Source organism: Pimephales promelas, chromosome 14 (assembly GCF_988280905.1).
Source record: "Pimephales promelas chromosome 14, fPimPro1.hap1.1, whole genome shotgun sequence".
NCBI lineage: Eukaryota > Metazoa > Chordata > Actinopteri > Cypriniformes > Leuciscidae > Pimephales > Pimephales promelas.
The window spans coordinates 6,548,510-6,563,236 of record NC_142782.1 but is presented as its reverse complement, the minus strand read 5'-3'; the positions used below and the strand labels follow the sequence as shown (position 1 = coordinate 6,563,236).

Genomic DNA, 14,727 nt, shown 5'->3' with positions numbered 1-14,727 from the left:
TCAAAAACATCATAAGCAATAAGCTATTTTCTACCCTAGTTTTGAGCCCAGCTCAGAAACGCTCTAATTTTATTGGGCGCTGAAGACCTGGAAGTAAATGCCCTCTGCTGTCAGTGGATAGCAGAGTGGCATTGATCTTCTTCTGCGGGGGTGGTGTTTTAACCGCTTTGACGTCATAGTTCCCCACTTTTAAAAATTAGTCGTTTGCTGAGCCTGGTGTCAATAAAAGCTTTTATTGGACTAACAAGGACGTTTTCAGTTCTGAAACTTAGAGGATATTCTTATAATATGATGACCTCTTAGATGTCAAAAGCTCAAGGAAAATTTGATTTCTCAGTTCATCACCCCTTTAAAACAAGGTTAGTGCCCCATGAACTTTTGGCGTTTATATGAGCATATACAATCGCTTAGTACAGCCGTAGCTGGTTTTAAGTCTACCATGTATGGTTACGTTTTTATGGCGGCTTATACCCCAAATGTCAATGGAGAAATTATATTGAATTCTTACTTCCGGCACCGGCTGTGGGTGGGACTGTGATGCTCTATTGCTTGAATGGTTTGTGGGTTCATTATTTTAATGAAAAGCACATCAACAAAACAGTACAATCAGTGACAAACTCGCTTATGTTAAATGTAGATCATTTATTAACAAAATGAATAAGACTGCTTTATTAACAAATTAACTTGTTATTAACAAGTGATATAATCGATGTGTAGCTGAACACTGTGTAACACCAACTATCGCAGCAAGCCTGATTACTAAGAGTTTTTTAAAATGTAATATAATCTAATTTCAAGTACTTGATTTTTGGATTCTGATTACGTAATACAGATTACTTATCAGTCATTACCCAAATCGAATTGCACGTTTGGAACGTGAACCAACCATTCTGAAATCGCCTGTAGCGGCAGCTTTAGGGATTCCTTAACCTAGTTTTGAAATGCAACCTGAGGTACTTAAACTGGTTCGACAAGAAACTGCCAAATGACAGTTTGTGATCCAGGTTTACAGTTGAATAATATTGATCAGCTGTTGTTAGATTATGTCTGTAATACAAATCAAGAGCTGCTAGCTTTATGAATCTTGTCCTCATACATGTCTTCAGGAACTCAATAATAAAATCTCAATTTATTAGGTTTTTACAATGCGTTGAGCAACACTGTATTTCCGATTGAGAAGAAAGGTTTACAGTCATGTTGGAAACATTGTGTATTTCGTCCTTTACAAGCAGGTTCACTGCTTTGAAACCTTTCAAATCCGCTTGATGGGATGGATTACTGTTATTTGTGTAGCTTAGCTTTTTGTTTGTCAGTCAAATGTTGTATTTCTAATGGGCTATAGAGCTAACTAACCGACACACACACACTCTTTCTTGCAAAACAAAAAATTGTTTAGTGTTCCAATAGTTTTCACCCTCTCTCTAACCCTCATAATTGACCTATGGCTAAGCCACGCCCTCAAACGCAATGAGCCAATCACAGTGCGCAGCTAACCCAATAGACTTGGACATTCTCTGCTTCCACTTCCTTTGAAATGCATTGCAGTTAGTCGGTTTTCATTAGTTTTTTCTTGTCATTTTACGTTTAAAATGGTCAAATGGTGTGCATGGGGTACGTGCAACTCCGACACTAGGTTGCCGAGAGGCTGGGCAACGGCAGAGACAATTTATATAGAGACATGCCACTTCCTCAATCCTCAATACAAATATAGGGAAAACCCGTAACGTCAAAGATGGCGCTTGTATGCACATGCCCCGCCCCTTCCGCTGGAAAGCCAATCGTCTGCTTTTAACAGTCAAGCCGGAAAACATTTGTCTTGTCTAGTCTAGTCTATCGTGTTGTTCTATTGACGCATGTGCAGAGTTGATGTTTGCAACAGCGTAGACGAGAACCCTTGGGCATGCGTAGTAAAAGTATATCCTGTGGGGAAATGGCGTTTTAAACCTTATTTTGAGGCAAAGGCATCAAGCTTTTTCAGTGATTTTTATCATATTGTATTACTGTTTCTATACAAGCAGTTTTTATGTCCCGGTGACCAGTGAAAGTGCACTTCTGACTCTCTGCCCATTCAGTTAGATAAGAGCCTGGTCTTGTTAGTCCGAAATAGCTGCCTGGAGGTGTTGCCAAGATGGCGGCCAAGTGGCATGACTTGCCTAAAAGGACTTTGGCGAAGGTGTGTATTTGTTTTTTCCCTTTCCCAAGCCACATTTCAACAGAAATAAGTGTCTGCTCTGGATTAAGTTATGCGGTAGACCACAACACCAACTAAACGTGGATAAAACAAACAAGGATGTCTACATCTGTCAACAACGTATTTGAACGTTATCTTTAAAATCTCTAACGTAATGTTTGGCTAACGTTAGCCTAACATTAGAAAACATTAACTTTAGCTTCTAGTTGTACATCATGTCACTTAGCTTCATTAACGTATCTATAAATAACCGAGATAACAAACGTAAACAATGTTGTGTACAATTATTCATGTAAATACTGTAGCACCAAACTGGGATGGTGACGATATGCGGTTTATCACGTTTACTATGACATGTACGTTTTTGCCTGGAGGTGAAGCTTTTCATCGACCTTCTCAACAATAAAATTATTAATATAACCCTGCAATGCATAGTTGAGGCCCTTCCGGTGACTTTGAGATGATATATAATCTTTCTGTCTCCAAAAATCACCAATTGCCTCCTGTGAAATGTCTCCTACTGTGATAGCTGCTTATAGCGCCTGTCCCCTAATGTTGACTGTTTCCAAGTGAGTGTAGGGGGCGTGGCTTAGCCATAGGTCAATTAAACAAGCTGTTTTAGCTTCTGTACTGTTTGGATTTCAGATTTGTTTTTAATGATTATTGAATCTATTCCCATGTGAAATAGCAACACTACTAGCTTGCAGGTTGTGGATCCAATTTATACTTATCTTTATCCTTGACAATCTCTTTTTTGCTCAGTTTGCATTGCGTGACAGATTCACAAAATGATTAAACTTAACTGTACCACATCAACATTTATGGTAAGATAACAAGCCATAAATAGAGACACCACCTGGAAAATTATTATCATCACCTTTTTTGGAATAATAGCGCCTGTCCTACTTCCTCCTCAGTGACATCACTTTTACCAACCTCGCACTCTCTCACATATAGCCGAGATTAATAACATTCCTCATGCTAATGCTTAGTTAGGCTATTTCTGAAACCTCAGTGGCTTGTATTTCCCTCCCATTGAAAAGTACATACCGACTGAGTCTGCTCATAATTTCTGCTGTAGATTTTGCATCTGATTAAATGTGATCTGATTAAATACGTCTGATTAAATCTGATTAAACTGTCTTACTAATTACTGTATTACATTTTAAAACGCTCATAATTAGTGCATTTTTATTACATAAATGCTTGTTATTCACACAATGGAAAACATTTTTCCAAAAATTTGGATTTCCCCATATACATTTTTTTACTGCAGTACTTTTATATGGGGTGGAAGGATGAGATTTACAGTTATCATGTTTACTCAACACTATTAAATGAATATCAGCTCCTGAGAAAACACATCGCAAATTTCTTTATATTATGGCCGCGAGTTTTAATCTTATAGGGCATTATCACGCTTCCGGGTTTCATGGGCGGGATTTGTCAACTTTGTGCATGTCCACTTCCGACGCAGTTCAACAATGCCTGAGACGAATGCTATTTATGTCACTACTCTGTTCCACTTTGTAAATCTAACCAACAACGCCAACCCTACTTAAAGGGTTAGTTCACCCAAAAATGAAAATTAAGTAATTAATTACTCACCCCCATGCTGTACCAACCCCGTAAGACCTTCGTTCGTCTTCAGAACACAAATGAAGATATTTTTGATTGCTGTATAACTACCACATTGGCTCCTAAGGGACTGCCTCTTGACGGCCCAAAAAGTCAATGAAGAAAATGTTTAAATATCCCAAGTGACTACCGTGGCTCAACTATATGTTTATCAAGCGACGCGAATACTTTTTGTGCGAAAAAACAAACAAAAATAACGAGTTTATTCGACTATTTCTTTTCTTCCTTGTAGGCCAGAACGAGACTTCCTTATAGATTTCCACGACGCATGCGTGAGAATTGCGATCTAAGCTGGTGTAAGCTGGTGTGAGCAGATCGCAAATCTCGCGCATGCGTCGTGGAAATCTAAGGAATTCTCGTTCTGGCCTACAAGGAAGAAAAGAAATAGTCGAATAAACTCGTTATTTTTGTTTGTTTTTTCGCACAAAAAGTATTCGCGTCGCTTGATAAACATATAGTTGAGCCACGGTAGTCACTTGGGATATTTAAACATTTTCTTCATTGACTTTCTGGGCCGTCAAGAGGCAGTCCCTTAGGAGCCAATGTGGTAGTTATACAGCTCTCAAATTTAATCAAAAATATCTTCATTTGTGTTCCGAAGACGAACGAAGGTCTTACGGGGTTGGTACAGCATGGGGGTGAGTAATTAATGACTTAATTTTCATTTTTGGGTGAACTAACCCTTTAAGTTTTCATGGATTCCCGACTGAATTGAGGATAAGGAAGAAGTGGATTAAAACTTGAAAATAAAACAAGGTAGCACGTTTGTTTGCAGCCGGCACTTTAGTGAATCAGACGAATTTACCAGGGATGCCGTATAAATAAACTTAGTGTAGTCCTTCATCAGTTTGCCAGTGAGATCGATGATTCAACGGAAGTGGCTGTACACAAAGATCACAGAATCCGGAAGTACTACGTATCAGCGTGATAATCCCCTATTGCATGACAGGCAATTTATTAAAGCAAATAAATTGCTTATCAGTTTATCATGAGAAAAGTCCTTGATGAAAATAATTTAAAGGGGCACTTGGCAACTATTTCTACTTAATAAAACAGTTTCGAAATCATTTCAGTGGTTTAATAACCTGTTTTGGAGAGAATGGTGACATTCCCCGCCAGTGTTGTGCAAGTTACTTCCAAACTGTAATACATTAGGTATTACTTGTTACTGTTATTTAAAAGTAATTCATTACCTTACAATATTACTGTCTCAGATTTGTAATGCGTTACATTACTCATGTATTACTTTTGAGTTACTTTCACCAAAATAACTAAGTAGAACTTAACTTTTGGGCTGTAACGATATGCAATATGAAACCGAAATCGCCATTCGCCACACGACTCAGATCCACGAACCTACAGAATCGCGACACACCTCTTCCAACTCCAGCGTTATTCTCCTTACCGTCCAGATCCAATGCTGCCTTATCTTTAAATTAGGCTATTAGTATTATTTGAAGTTAACATTTGAAGTTAACCACAAAACTAGTTGAGGATAAATTATTGAAAATTGGGGAAGTCCAGCATTATGGACATGACATTTGCAGTCAAAACTTGAAATAAAAATTCTCAGAAAATACATTTATTGAAACGTATATAGGCTACTTCCTTAAAGGACTCCAGACATTAGACAAATATCAGTCTATGTTTTATTTTTAATATTAGGGAAAAGACACACATTCATGCGTGAAAAAAAATAGGAGGCAAATATATTTTTTTTGTAATTCTGTTAATTACACTGCGCAAATCGGATGAGGAAGGGTTGGCTCTCCAGTCTCCATAGAACTTAAAATATTCATTTTATTTTAGTTTTCGTGTTCGCATTTATGAGGAAAAAACAATGTTACAGACGCAACCGCTCTGAACTGGCACTAATGCCTCGTTTCCACTGAGGGGTACGGTACGGTACTGTACAGTACGGGTCGGGTCGGGTACACCATGATCAGGCTTGCGTTTCCACCGCCAACAGTACCCTTACCTGATAGGCGTGGTATGTTGGAAAGAAGCGATCGACGTCATTTTCGCGCGAAGAAAGCGACATAGTAAACATACAATGGATGACAGACAGTAGATCTTGTTCTCGCTTCTCGGCATGTTTGTCACTAGAAACAAGCGCTGGCATTAGGCGTTTTCAAGAAGCCAACGCAAAGTCCGACTCAGGAGAATGATCCCGAGGACGCGAGTCCAGTAATTCTGCTAATGGAACAGCGCGTTCTTGAACGCGGCCTCAGCTCGCTCTGGCTATGCGACTCCGGTTATCTCTGTATGTTCATTTTAGGCAACAATAAAACGAAATATGTTATAAAACACCACTCTGCTTCTTTTCGATTTCATTTCAATATATTTTAAACATTCTACAGCACACAAATGTGCAACGCATAGCCTTGATTATATTTACTGCATGTTATTTATAACAAAACTATATAAAACAACCCTGCCTCTTTTCGTTTAAATGTAAAACTATTAAACATATTCCAGGCAATATGTAGCCTAATGTATTGCATAGGCTATCGCATTAGTACAAATGTTGCAATAAACAACATTACAGATGATCTTGTAATAAAATAAAATATGACAAAACTATCTCTTTTTGTTGAATTTCAGTTTTATCAATAATAGCCATTATAAAAGTATAAGTAAAAAGTACATAATATAATATTATATATATATAATACATAATATAATATAATATACAAGCTTAAATATAACATCAAGAAACAATTCAGTCAGTCAAATATACTCAGCGCTCAAAGATATGAAACTTCACGTAGCCTTCTGCCAAAACTATTGGCCAGGAAACGAATTATAGATTCACGAGACCAAAGATCACCTGTTAGGTTTATACAAGACGAACTATATGTTTAACCACTAAAGAGACGTCCGAGTCAGCGGCAAACATCAGAACGACTCGCTGAGGAAAGGCTGTTCCAGGCGGGGGACACGAGCGCGAGCGTCCGGTGATCGCTTTTAGAATGGATCTCAGTCAAATTATCATAAATCTATAAATAAACCACAGATTTGAGCTTTAAAAAACTACTTTCTCGCCTGAAAAACTCTTAAAACTACATTTCGTGACACAATAACAGTAGAATTATATTTCAACTGTATATGCTTCTAATGCCCTTGTAGCACGCGTGAGTGACGATACTCTGTCCACCAATCAGCGTTCTGCAGTTAGTCTAGCTCCACCTTTTAGTACCCTTTCACTGTGCTAGGTACCCCAACGGAAGGGTACCCAAAAAGTGGTTCGGTACGGTTCGGCTTTTTGGTACCATTCACAAGTTTTGACAGTGGAAATGCAAATAATTGCGTACCGAACCGAACTGTACCGTACCGTACCACTCAGTGGAAACGAGCCATAAAAGACTGCTTTAAAACTTTCACACAGTCTGTTGCCTTTAAGAAGTAAAAGCAGACAATACACTGTAATACAACTGTAATACAAGCCTCACTGAACATGTAATGAGTAAAATATTACTGAAAATTGATTAGTAATGCCTTACACTACTGCGTTACAGCAAAAACTAATATGTTACAGTAATGTATTACTTTTGTAATGCGTTACTCCCAACACATCCCCGCTCCCCCCAGCGTCCCTAGGTGGAAAACCAACCTTGCAGCATCCGGACTAACGTCTCGGTAAGTTGGAAATAGGAAGTCTTGTGAGAAGCGAGAACGAACAAGAAACACAAACTGCTTTATGGCAATTCGACGCAATTCTATGATACTGTGTATGATGTATTACCCACTTCGATAGACATGGCTCCACATGATAAAGTTGGCCGCCTCCGATAATAACAAATGCACATAAGCAGCGGTAGAAAGTGAGAGGAAGGTGCCGCGAGTGAGTTTTTTTTATGACAGTGATGTGAAAATATGCGCCGAGAAAACATGCGACAACAAAAGTGAAAATCAGTGAAGAAATGGCTAGTGTTGCCAAGTTCCCCTTAAAAGACATTACAAGTGAGGCATGATATAAATACATGTGTGTTTTCTTCTCTATCCTGCAGGTTGCCAGATCTTGTTGAGGGTTGTATGCTGGTTAATGCATAGAGGAAAAAGGGTGAAACTTGAAGACGACACTGAAGGTAGTTGGAAAAGGTATGGCGATTTTTTTTTTTTTTTTTTTTTTTTTTTTTTTTAAATTTGTATTTGAAGAGTTAGTATTCTCTTCTAGAATGATCATTTTTTTCAAGCTTGTATATTTAAGTTCAGTGATTTCACTTAAATGGCAATGAAAATTACCTATTAATTGTTATTTAAGTAAAATTACTGAACTTAAATATACAAGTTTGATAAAAATCATCATTAAAGAAGAAAATTTCAAATGGCATTTAGAGGCTTTTGCATCTGAACTCTTCATTTATTTATTTTTTGACATTACCCCATTTGATATAAATCAAATATGTTTTGAGCGTGTGGTTGATGGGTCGCTCCTGTGCTTAGTTTTGCAGCTGTCAGAATGACTGCAGTAGATGACATCTCGGACAGCACAGAGGTTGTGGAAATGGAAGACGTCCCCTCCCAGTTTTTTGTAGAGAAGCACTCGTGGGATGGCTTGCGTGACATCATTCACGGCAGCCGGAAGTATTCGGGAATGATGATAAACAAGGCACCCCATGACTTCCAGTTCGTTCAGAAGCATGATGAGTCCGGCCCTCACTCGCACCGACTCTACTACCTTGGTACTCTTTTCTCATTGTTGTGAACACAATCAAACCATTTCATGAGAATGCAGCTTCTTGTATCAACAAATGCATCAGTTCCTCATTTCATTATTAAAATATAGTTTTTTTTTAGCCTGTATGTTTTTAAATAGTTATGCCGTGATTTGTGATAAAGAAAATTATCAATATATATATATATATTTGTAACGCATACCAAGTTGTTAGAAATGTATCTTTATAAAACAACCTGAAGCAACCTTGGCTTGTCATAAAAGTCAACTTACCTGATGTAATGACCAAGACACAGTCGTGAGGATCTGCAGGTGGCCTCTGATGTCATTTCCTGATTTGTTTTTCCCCTCATGCATGTTGGTTGGAACACATGACTTTGTTGTTCGCACCACATTACAATATACACTACTGTTCTAAAGTTTGGGGTCTGTAAGATTTATATATTTTTTTTTCTAATATTCAGTATACAGTAAAAACAGCAATTTTCTGAAATAGTTATAATTTTAAATTGATATCCATTTTAGTAATTAACTGCTTTCTGATTTGTTACTCCAGTCTTAAGTGCTAAATGATCCTTTCTTATCAGTGTTAAAACATAATATTTTTTGTTGTAGATAATATGGTAACACTTTATTTCGATAGTCCACTTTAGACATTCTACTAACTATAAGTAACTTTTCAACTACATGTCAACTAACTGTCATTAAAGTATTAGTAGACTGTCAACTTAATATCTTCTAACACTTTATTTTGTTGGTCCCCCAACAGACATTCAACTGACTATAAGTAACTTGGCGACTACAAGTAAACTTATTCTCCTAACCCAAAGTCTAACACCTAACCATAACCTAACAGTCTACTGACAGTCTACTATAATATACTAATACTCTAATGAGAGTTAGTTGACATGTAGTTTAAAAGTTACTTATAATTAGTAGAACGTCTAAAGTGACTATCGAAATAAAGTGTAACCGATAATATTAATATTTTTTGTTGTAGCTGTGATGCATTTTTTTTTCAGGATTCTTTATTGAATAGAAAGTTCCAAAGAAGCACATTTATTTGAAATCTAAATCTTGTGTAAGATTAAAATGTCTTTACTGTTACTGTTTGAATCAGTCTAATGATGAACAAAAGTATTATTTTTTTACCCAAAAGTATCAAAAAATCTTACCCACCCTAAACATTTGAATGGTAGTGTCTTTTCTAAGAAATAATAAATGATTTGAATCAGACTTTTTTATGATGTCATTAGTTTTCTCACCAACTTTTTTGTTTTGATCCTGATGAGTCGAATTTTTCTGCCTTCTGTTAAAATTGTTCCAAGTTTCTTTCATTTCTATCATTTTCCTAATGTTTTCATCTTGTCCTACTTAAATAGGTATGCCCTATGGGAGCAGAGAAAACTCATTATTGTATTCTGAAATCCCAAAGAAGATACGGAAAGAAGCCCTCCTTGTGTTATCATGGAAACAGATGTTAGATCACTTTCAGGTATAATTTCTTCATTTTGTTCTGGAAGTGTGATGCTAACAGCAGCATAACGACAACGACATATATGAGGGTTTATAACTTATTAATAACATAAACATATTAATTAATTCATGTTCTTCCTGTAGGCGACCCCGCATCATGGTGTATATTCGCGTGAGGAGGAGCTTCTTCGTGAGAGGAAGCGTCTGGGAGTCTTTGGCATCACGTCCTACGACTATCACCCACAAAGCGGCCTTTTCCTCTTCCAAGCGAGCAACAGCCTTTTCTATTGCCGTGATGGCGGCCGCAACGGATTCATTGTGAGTCTAGCTGTTTTTATTCTGCTTCCCGCGGTTTAATATTTTTGGTAATTACTTCATAGTGCATGTGTGTCTCTATGCCTGAAACTCATGTGATGTTTAGCAGGCTGCCCCAATGAAGCCTGTGGAAATTAAGACGCAGTGCTCAGGGATTCGCATGGACCCCAAGATCTCGCCCGGGGATCCCAGTTTCATTGCCTTCATAAATAATAACGACCTGTGGGTGACGAATATTGAAACCGGAGAAGAGCGAAGACTTACTTTCTGTCATAAAGGTTTGTTGATCTGTTAACCTGTTTCATCCCTAATTTTTTCTTGCAACTTGAGTACATTCATTTTACTCCTTAGACCTCCTTAACACCGTGTCCTAACTACACGCGCCGCGACACGCGATAAAAGGTATCTTTTCCATGTTAATCAGAGTTTTTGTCCTAACCAGACACGACGGCGACACGCGAAGTTTCTAATTTAGAAACGATTCCTATTTCTGCGACGTCGCGGATTGACAGAATGAAGAAATTACACTGGTTATGAGTATACATTATTTATTTTTAGTTAAAAATAGGTCACTGTGCCACAAACGATAATGGATAATTTACCTCAGATTTTGAAAGCATGTAATATAGCGTTCAAAATGAATTCTATGCAAACATGCAATTGTACTTCATAACAAAATTAGTCAATGGGTATATTTTGTTAATGTTTAGATTTTTAATAATGTTATTTCTTGATTTGATTATGTCCTCACCCATTTCCAATGCAAGTGCGGGCCAACAGTGCGCTTTCACAGAGAGACTCTGCTCATACGCTGTTCTGAATGTGTGGCGTCTCACAGTCGCGTCTAGTGTGGACAGGCACACTTGCTGTCGCTGGAATTTTATCGCGTCGCGTGTAGTTAGGACACGGTGTAACACTCAAACATTACGCCTTTTTTGATTTGATATTGGTTGAGTTAGTGAAATATTAGGTTTTATACTCGGCCACAATAGTGACTGGTGGGAAACACCATTGTCAGAATTCATAGACCTATACTGCCCTACAAAGGCAAAGCCCAGTGACTACACATTTGGTCAAAAATGAGTTATGACTTGTAATGGGCTTTATGACATGTGTTCTGTCTTGTGAAAAAATATCTGGGTTAAATGTTGTCCCGTTTCGGAGATGCATTACCACATAATCTACCTATAACATGTTTGACTGGCTGGTATAAAAACTTTAAAGGCCTTTTTCTCCATTTCTTTGTTTGCGTAGTTCCTGCACTTTGCCTTTGTAGGGCAGTATAGACCTTCTTTAAATAGACCTAGGGGAGGTCGCGTACGTCTAGAAGGTCCAACACACTGAAAGTTTCTGGTGTACTGATAACTACTCTGAAAAAAATTATAAACGCAACACTTATGTTTTCGCCCCCATTTTTCATGAGCTGAACTCTAAGATCTTGGACTTTTTCTTTGTACACAAAAAGCCTATTTCTCTCAATTATTGTTCACAAATCTGTCTAAAATAATCTGTGTTAGTGATAGGCATGTGCCGGTATCAAATTTTCATGCTGCGGTTAATTGATTGAGCTTTTATCACGGTATACGCTATTATCACGATATTTTAATGAAATTATATTTTAATGCTCAAGAAAAACAGATGCATTGTGGGTCTCTAAAAAAAACTCAACTTGCATCACAATGTGTAATTGTGATTTTCAAAACATATGGTAACTAAACCAAATTGTTTAAAGTTTAGTGACAACATGTTACAATGGTACAATGACTGGTAGGTTACTGTTTGTATTGTTTAATTAAATTCTTGGATTTGAATTCAGTCTTAATTCAATATTGACTCATTTGGATAAATATTAGGTAGGCCCCAGTCTGTTAATGTTTCTCAAGAAGAAAAAATCTCTCACATAATGCTGTAAACAGAGAGAAATTAAATATAATATTTAGCAAAATACTCCTTGCTATTTTTTTCTATTCAACTAATGTGCTGGGCATTAAATGGCTTTCCTGAGGTAAATGTAACGTTTTGTGACACAACTGTTCTCCTGCAGTGTTACTGACCTCTTTCCGTGTTTGAAAACACTGATTGATCGTTATTATGAACAAGTAAATATACCTTTCGGTAAGTAGTACTGTATCTTTAAATAAAAACGTAAGTAACAGATGATCGGTTTACTTGAACTGAGGAGCAACGATCCGTGATCAGAAGCTAAGAGCTGATTTATCAATAACTTTATCAATTTATCAATAACAACTTTCATATCAAAAGTAACCTGCTCTGTCTAGTCTGTCGGTGTCAGTGTCCTCTTTGCTCTGTGATATTTCTCTGTGGGAGAGCGTGTGAAAAGTGCCAAATGCGTTAATCGCCTTTCAGACAGGACGCGGAATGCGCGACGCTGGCCGCTAGGTTCAACGTTGCCCTTCAGATACAACGCGATTTGCCATTTTACAAATAAAAAGTTGAACTATTTTGAACTCTAACCCCGGCGTGGTCGATGCAGGTCGACGCAGCAACAAAAACCTTTCAAAAACCCAGCCAAAAACCTGTTTTCGATTGAAGCACTTGACCGTCTTTCGAGCAAAATATATAAGTAGGAGTATAATTTAATTCTCAAAATATATCCATAGTAGACCCTTTAAAGAATATATGTACAAAATATGATAGTTCTGTCTGTTAATTAAGATGTTTTACATACTACTTTTTGTAGTAGTCTATGGAAGAAATCTTCTAGATGTGCAAGCAGGAAGTAAACTGATCTGGTCATGTGACCTTTCACTCTAGTGTAGTGACATGACAGTAATAGATTTTAATCAAGACTATCTATTTTGTTATTTAAAAGTTGAATTTCTTGCCCAAAGTCAATAACAACATTTTTAGAGCTTCCAGAAATAAGAAAAAAATGGGTGGGATTAAGTGTTTACCACAAGGGTATAATCGGGGTTATTTTCAATTTAAAGGATTAGTTCGGTTCAGAATTTACTCACCCCCACATCATCCAAGATGTTAATGTCTTTTTTTTTTCTTCAGTCGAAAAGAAATTAAGGTTTTTGAGGAAAACATTCCAGTATTTTTCTCCATATAGTGGACTTCGATGAGGTTGTGACGCAGGCGGAAGTACCATCATCATGTTTACAAAGCAAACGTACAAAGACTAAGTCAAACGCAAATAAAAAAAAAAAGGTAAAACAAAGATGTTGAAGAAAATGAGCATTACATTTCAATGTGATTACGCAATGTGCGGCGCATCACAGAGCTAGTGCAAAATGAGCATTTGTGGATCAAAAGTATACATTTAATCTTTTTTTTTTTTTAAGAAAATGATCAATCGTTTCTCTAGATAAGACCCTTATTCCTCGGCTGGGATCATGTAGAGCCTTTGAAGCTGCATTGAAACTACAATATGGACCTCCAAACCGTTGATAACCATTGAAGTCCACTATATGGAGAAAAATCCTGGAATGTTTCCTTCATTCTTTTCAAGGGAATGTAATGTTATGTTATGTAGTTTTTTGTTTGTTTCTCCCTGAACATTGATCTACAAATGGTTACAGTGATTTAGATATTTCTGAAATCTGATATCTCTTCTACACTTGTCCAGGATTGAATAATGTCAAGGAGGACCCAAAGTCTGCTGGTGTCGCAACCTTTGTGATTCAGGAAGAATTTGACCGCTTCACCGGGTACTGGTGGTCTCCGGCTGCACCTGAAGGTTTGTTGAACACCTAAATCACTGTTCATTATTTTCACAATCAATAGTTAAATGAATTAACCACAGTTTATTTAGCGATTTCCCGAATTTTCAAGAACTGTATGTTGTTCAATAAATACAGTAGTTAGTGAGAACCACTGACCTAGAGAGTTTATGGTTGTTTTATTTAGCCTTGTTTATGCTTGACGCGCTCGTCATTGTACTATTCTTTAAAACGACAGGGGTCGACTTGAAATAATTGTTCTCTAAACCATCAGGAAGCAGCTGTGAGAAGTAAGGCGCACACGGTGATGTTTCTTTTTAGTAGACTTCACCAAAACCCACACTACAAAAGAATCGTGTAAAAAACAGTTCTTCTTGAAATTATTACTTGAGATATTAGAACAAAATATATGAATATTAGAAAATTTGAATAAAACTAAATGAAACAACAATCAAACAAAACAAAAACAAAAGTAAATGTACAAACTATATTAGGTCAATCCAGTGCTATATCAAGGAGTAAATTGCTATTTTGAAAATAGATATGACCAGATTGTATAAACGAGATGCCGCATTAGACATTGAAGACTCACTCATTCACATTTATTGAAAGGGAAGAGAAACAGGGTTATGATTGTGTAAGGATTTAAGAGTGTAAAACTTATTTTAATAGAATGTTCTTTTTAAATGATATTAAACAATGTTTTTATTCAGAAAATATATTATTAGACACTTTTAAAAAGA

The 14,727-nt window shown here is 36.9% G+C and overlaps 1 protein-coding gene across 2 annotated transcripts in view; it reads left to right on the top strand.

Moving 5' to 3' along the window:
* The window catches only part of dpp9 (dipeptidyl peptidase 9), a 41,191-nt gene that overhangs the window by 2,570 nt on the left and 23,894 nt on the right, over window positions 1-14,727 (top strand). Inside the window, exons 2-7 of one of the 2 annotated variants that reach the window (XM_039683053.2) lie at window positions 7,840-7,930; window positions 8,276-8,514; window positions 9,890-10,002; window positions 10,128-10,301; window positions 10,405-10,576; window positions 13,891-14,001. In XM_039683053.2, the coding sequence (XP_039538987.1) occupies window positions 7,875-7,930; window positions 8,276-8,514; window positions 9,890-10,002; window positions 10,128-10,301; window positions 10,405-10,576; window positions 13,891-14,001 (865 nt within the window). In that variant the 5' untranslated portion in view covers window positions 7,840-7,874. The remainder of the gene's footprint in view (window positions 1-7,839; window positions 7,931-8,275; window positions 8,515-9,889; window positions 10,003-10,127; window positions 10,302-10,404; window positions 10,577-13,890; window positions 14,002-14,727) is intronic. The other variant, XM_039683054.2, reaches the window with a different exon arrangement.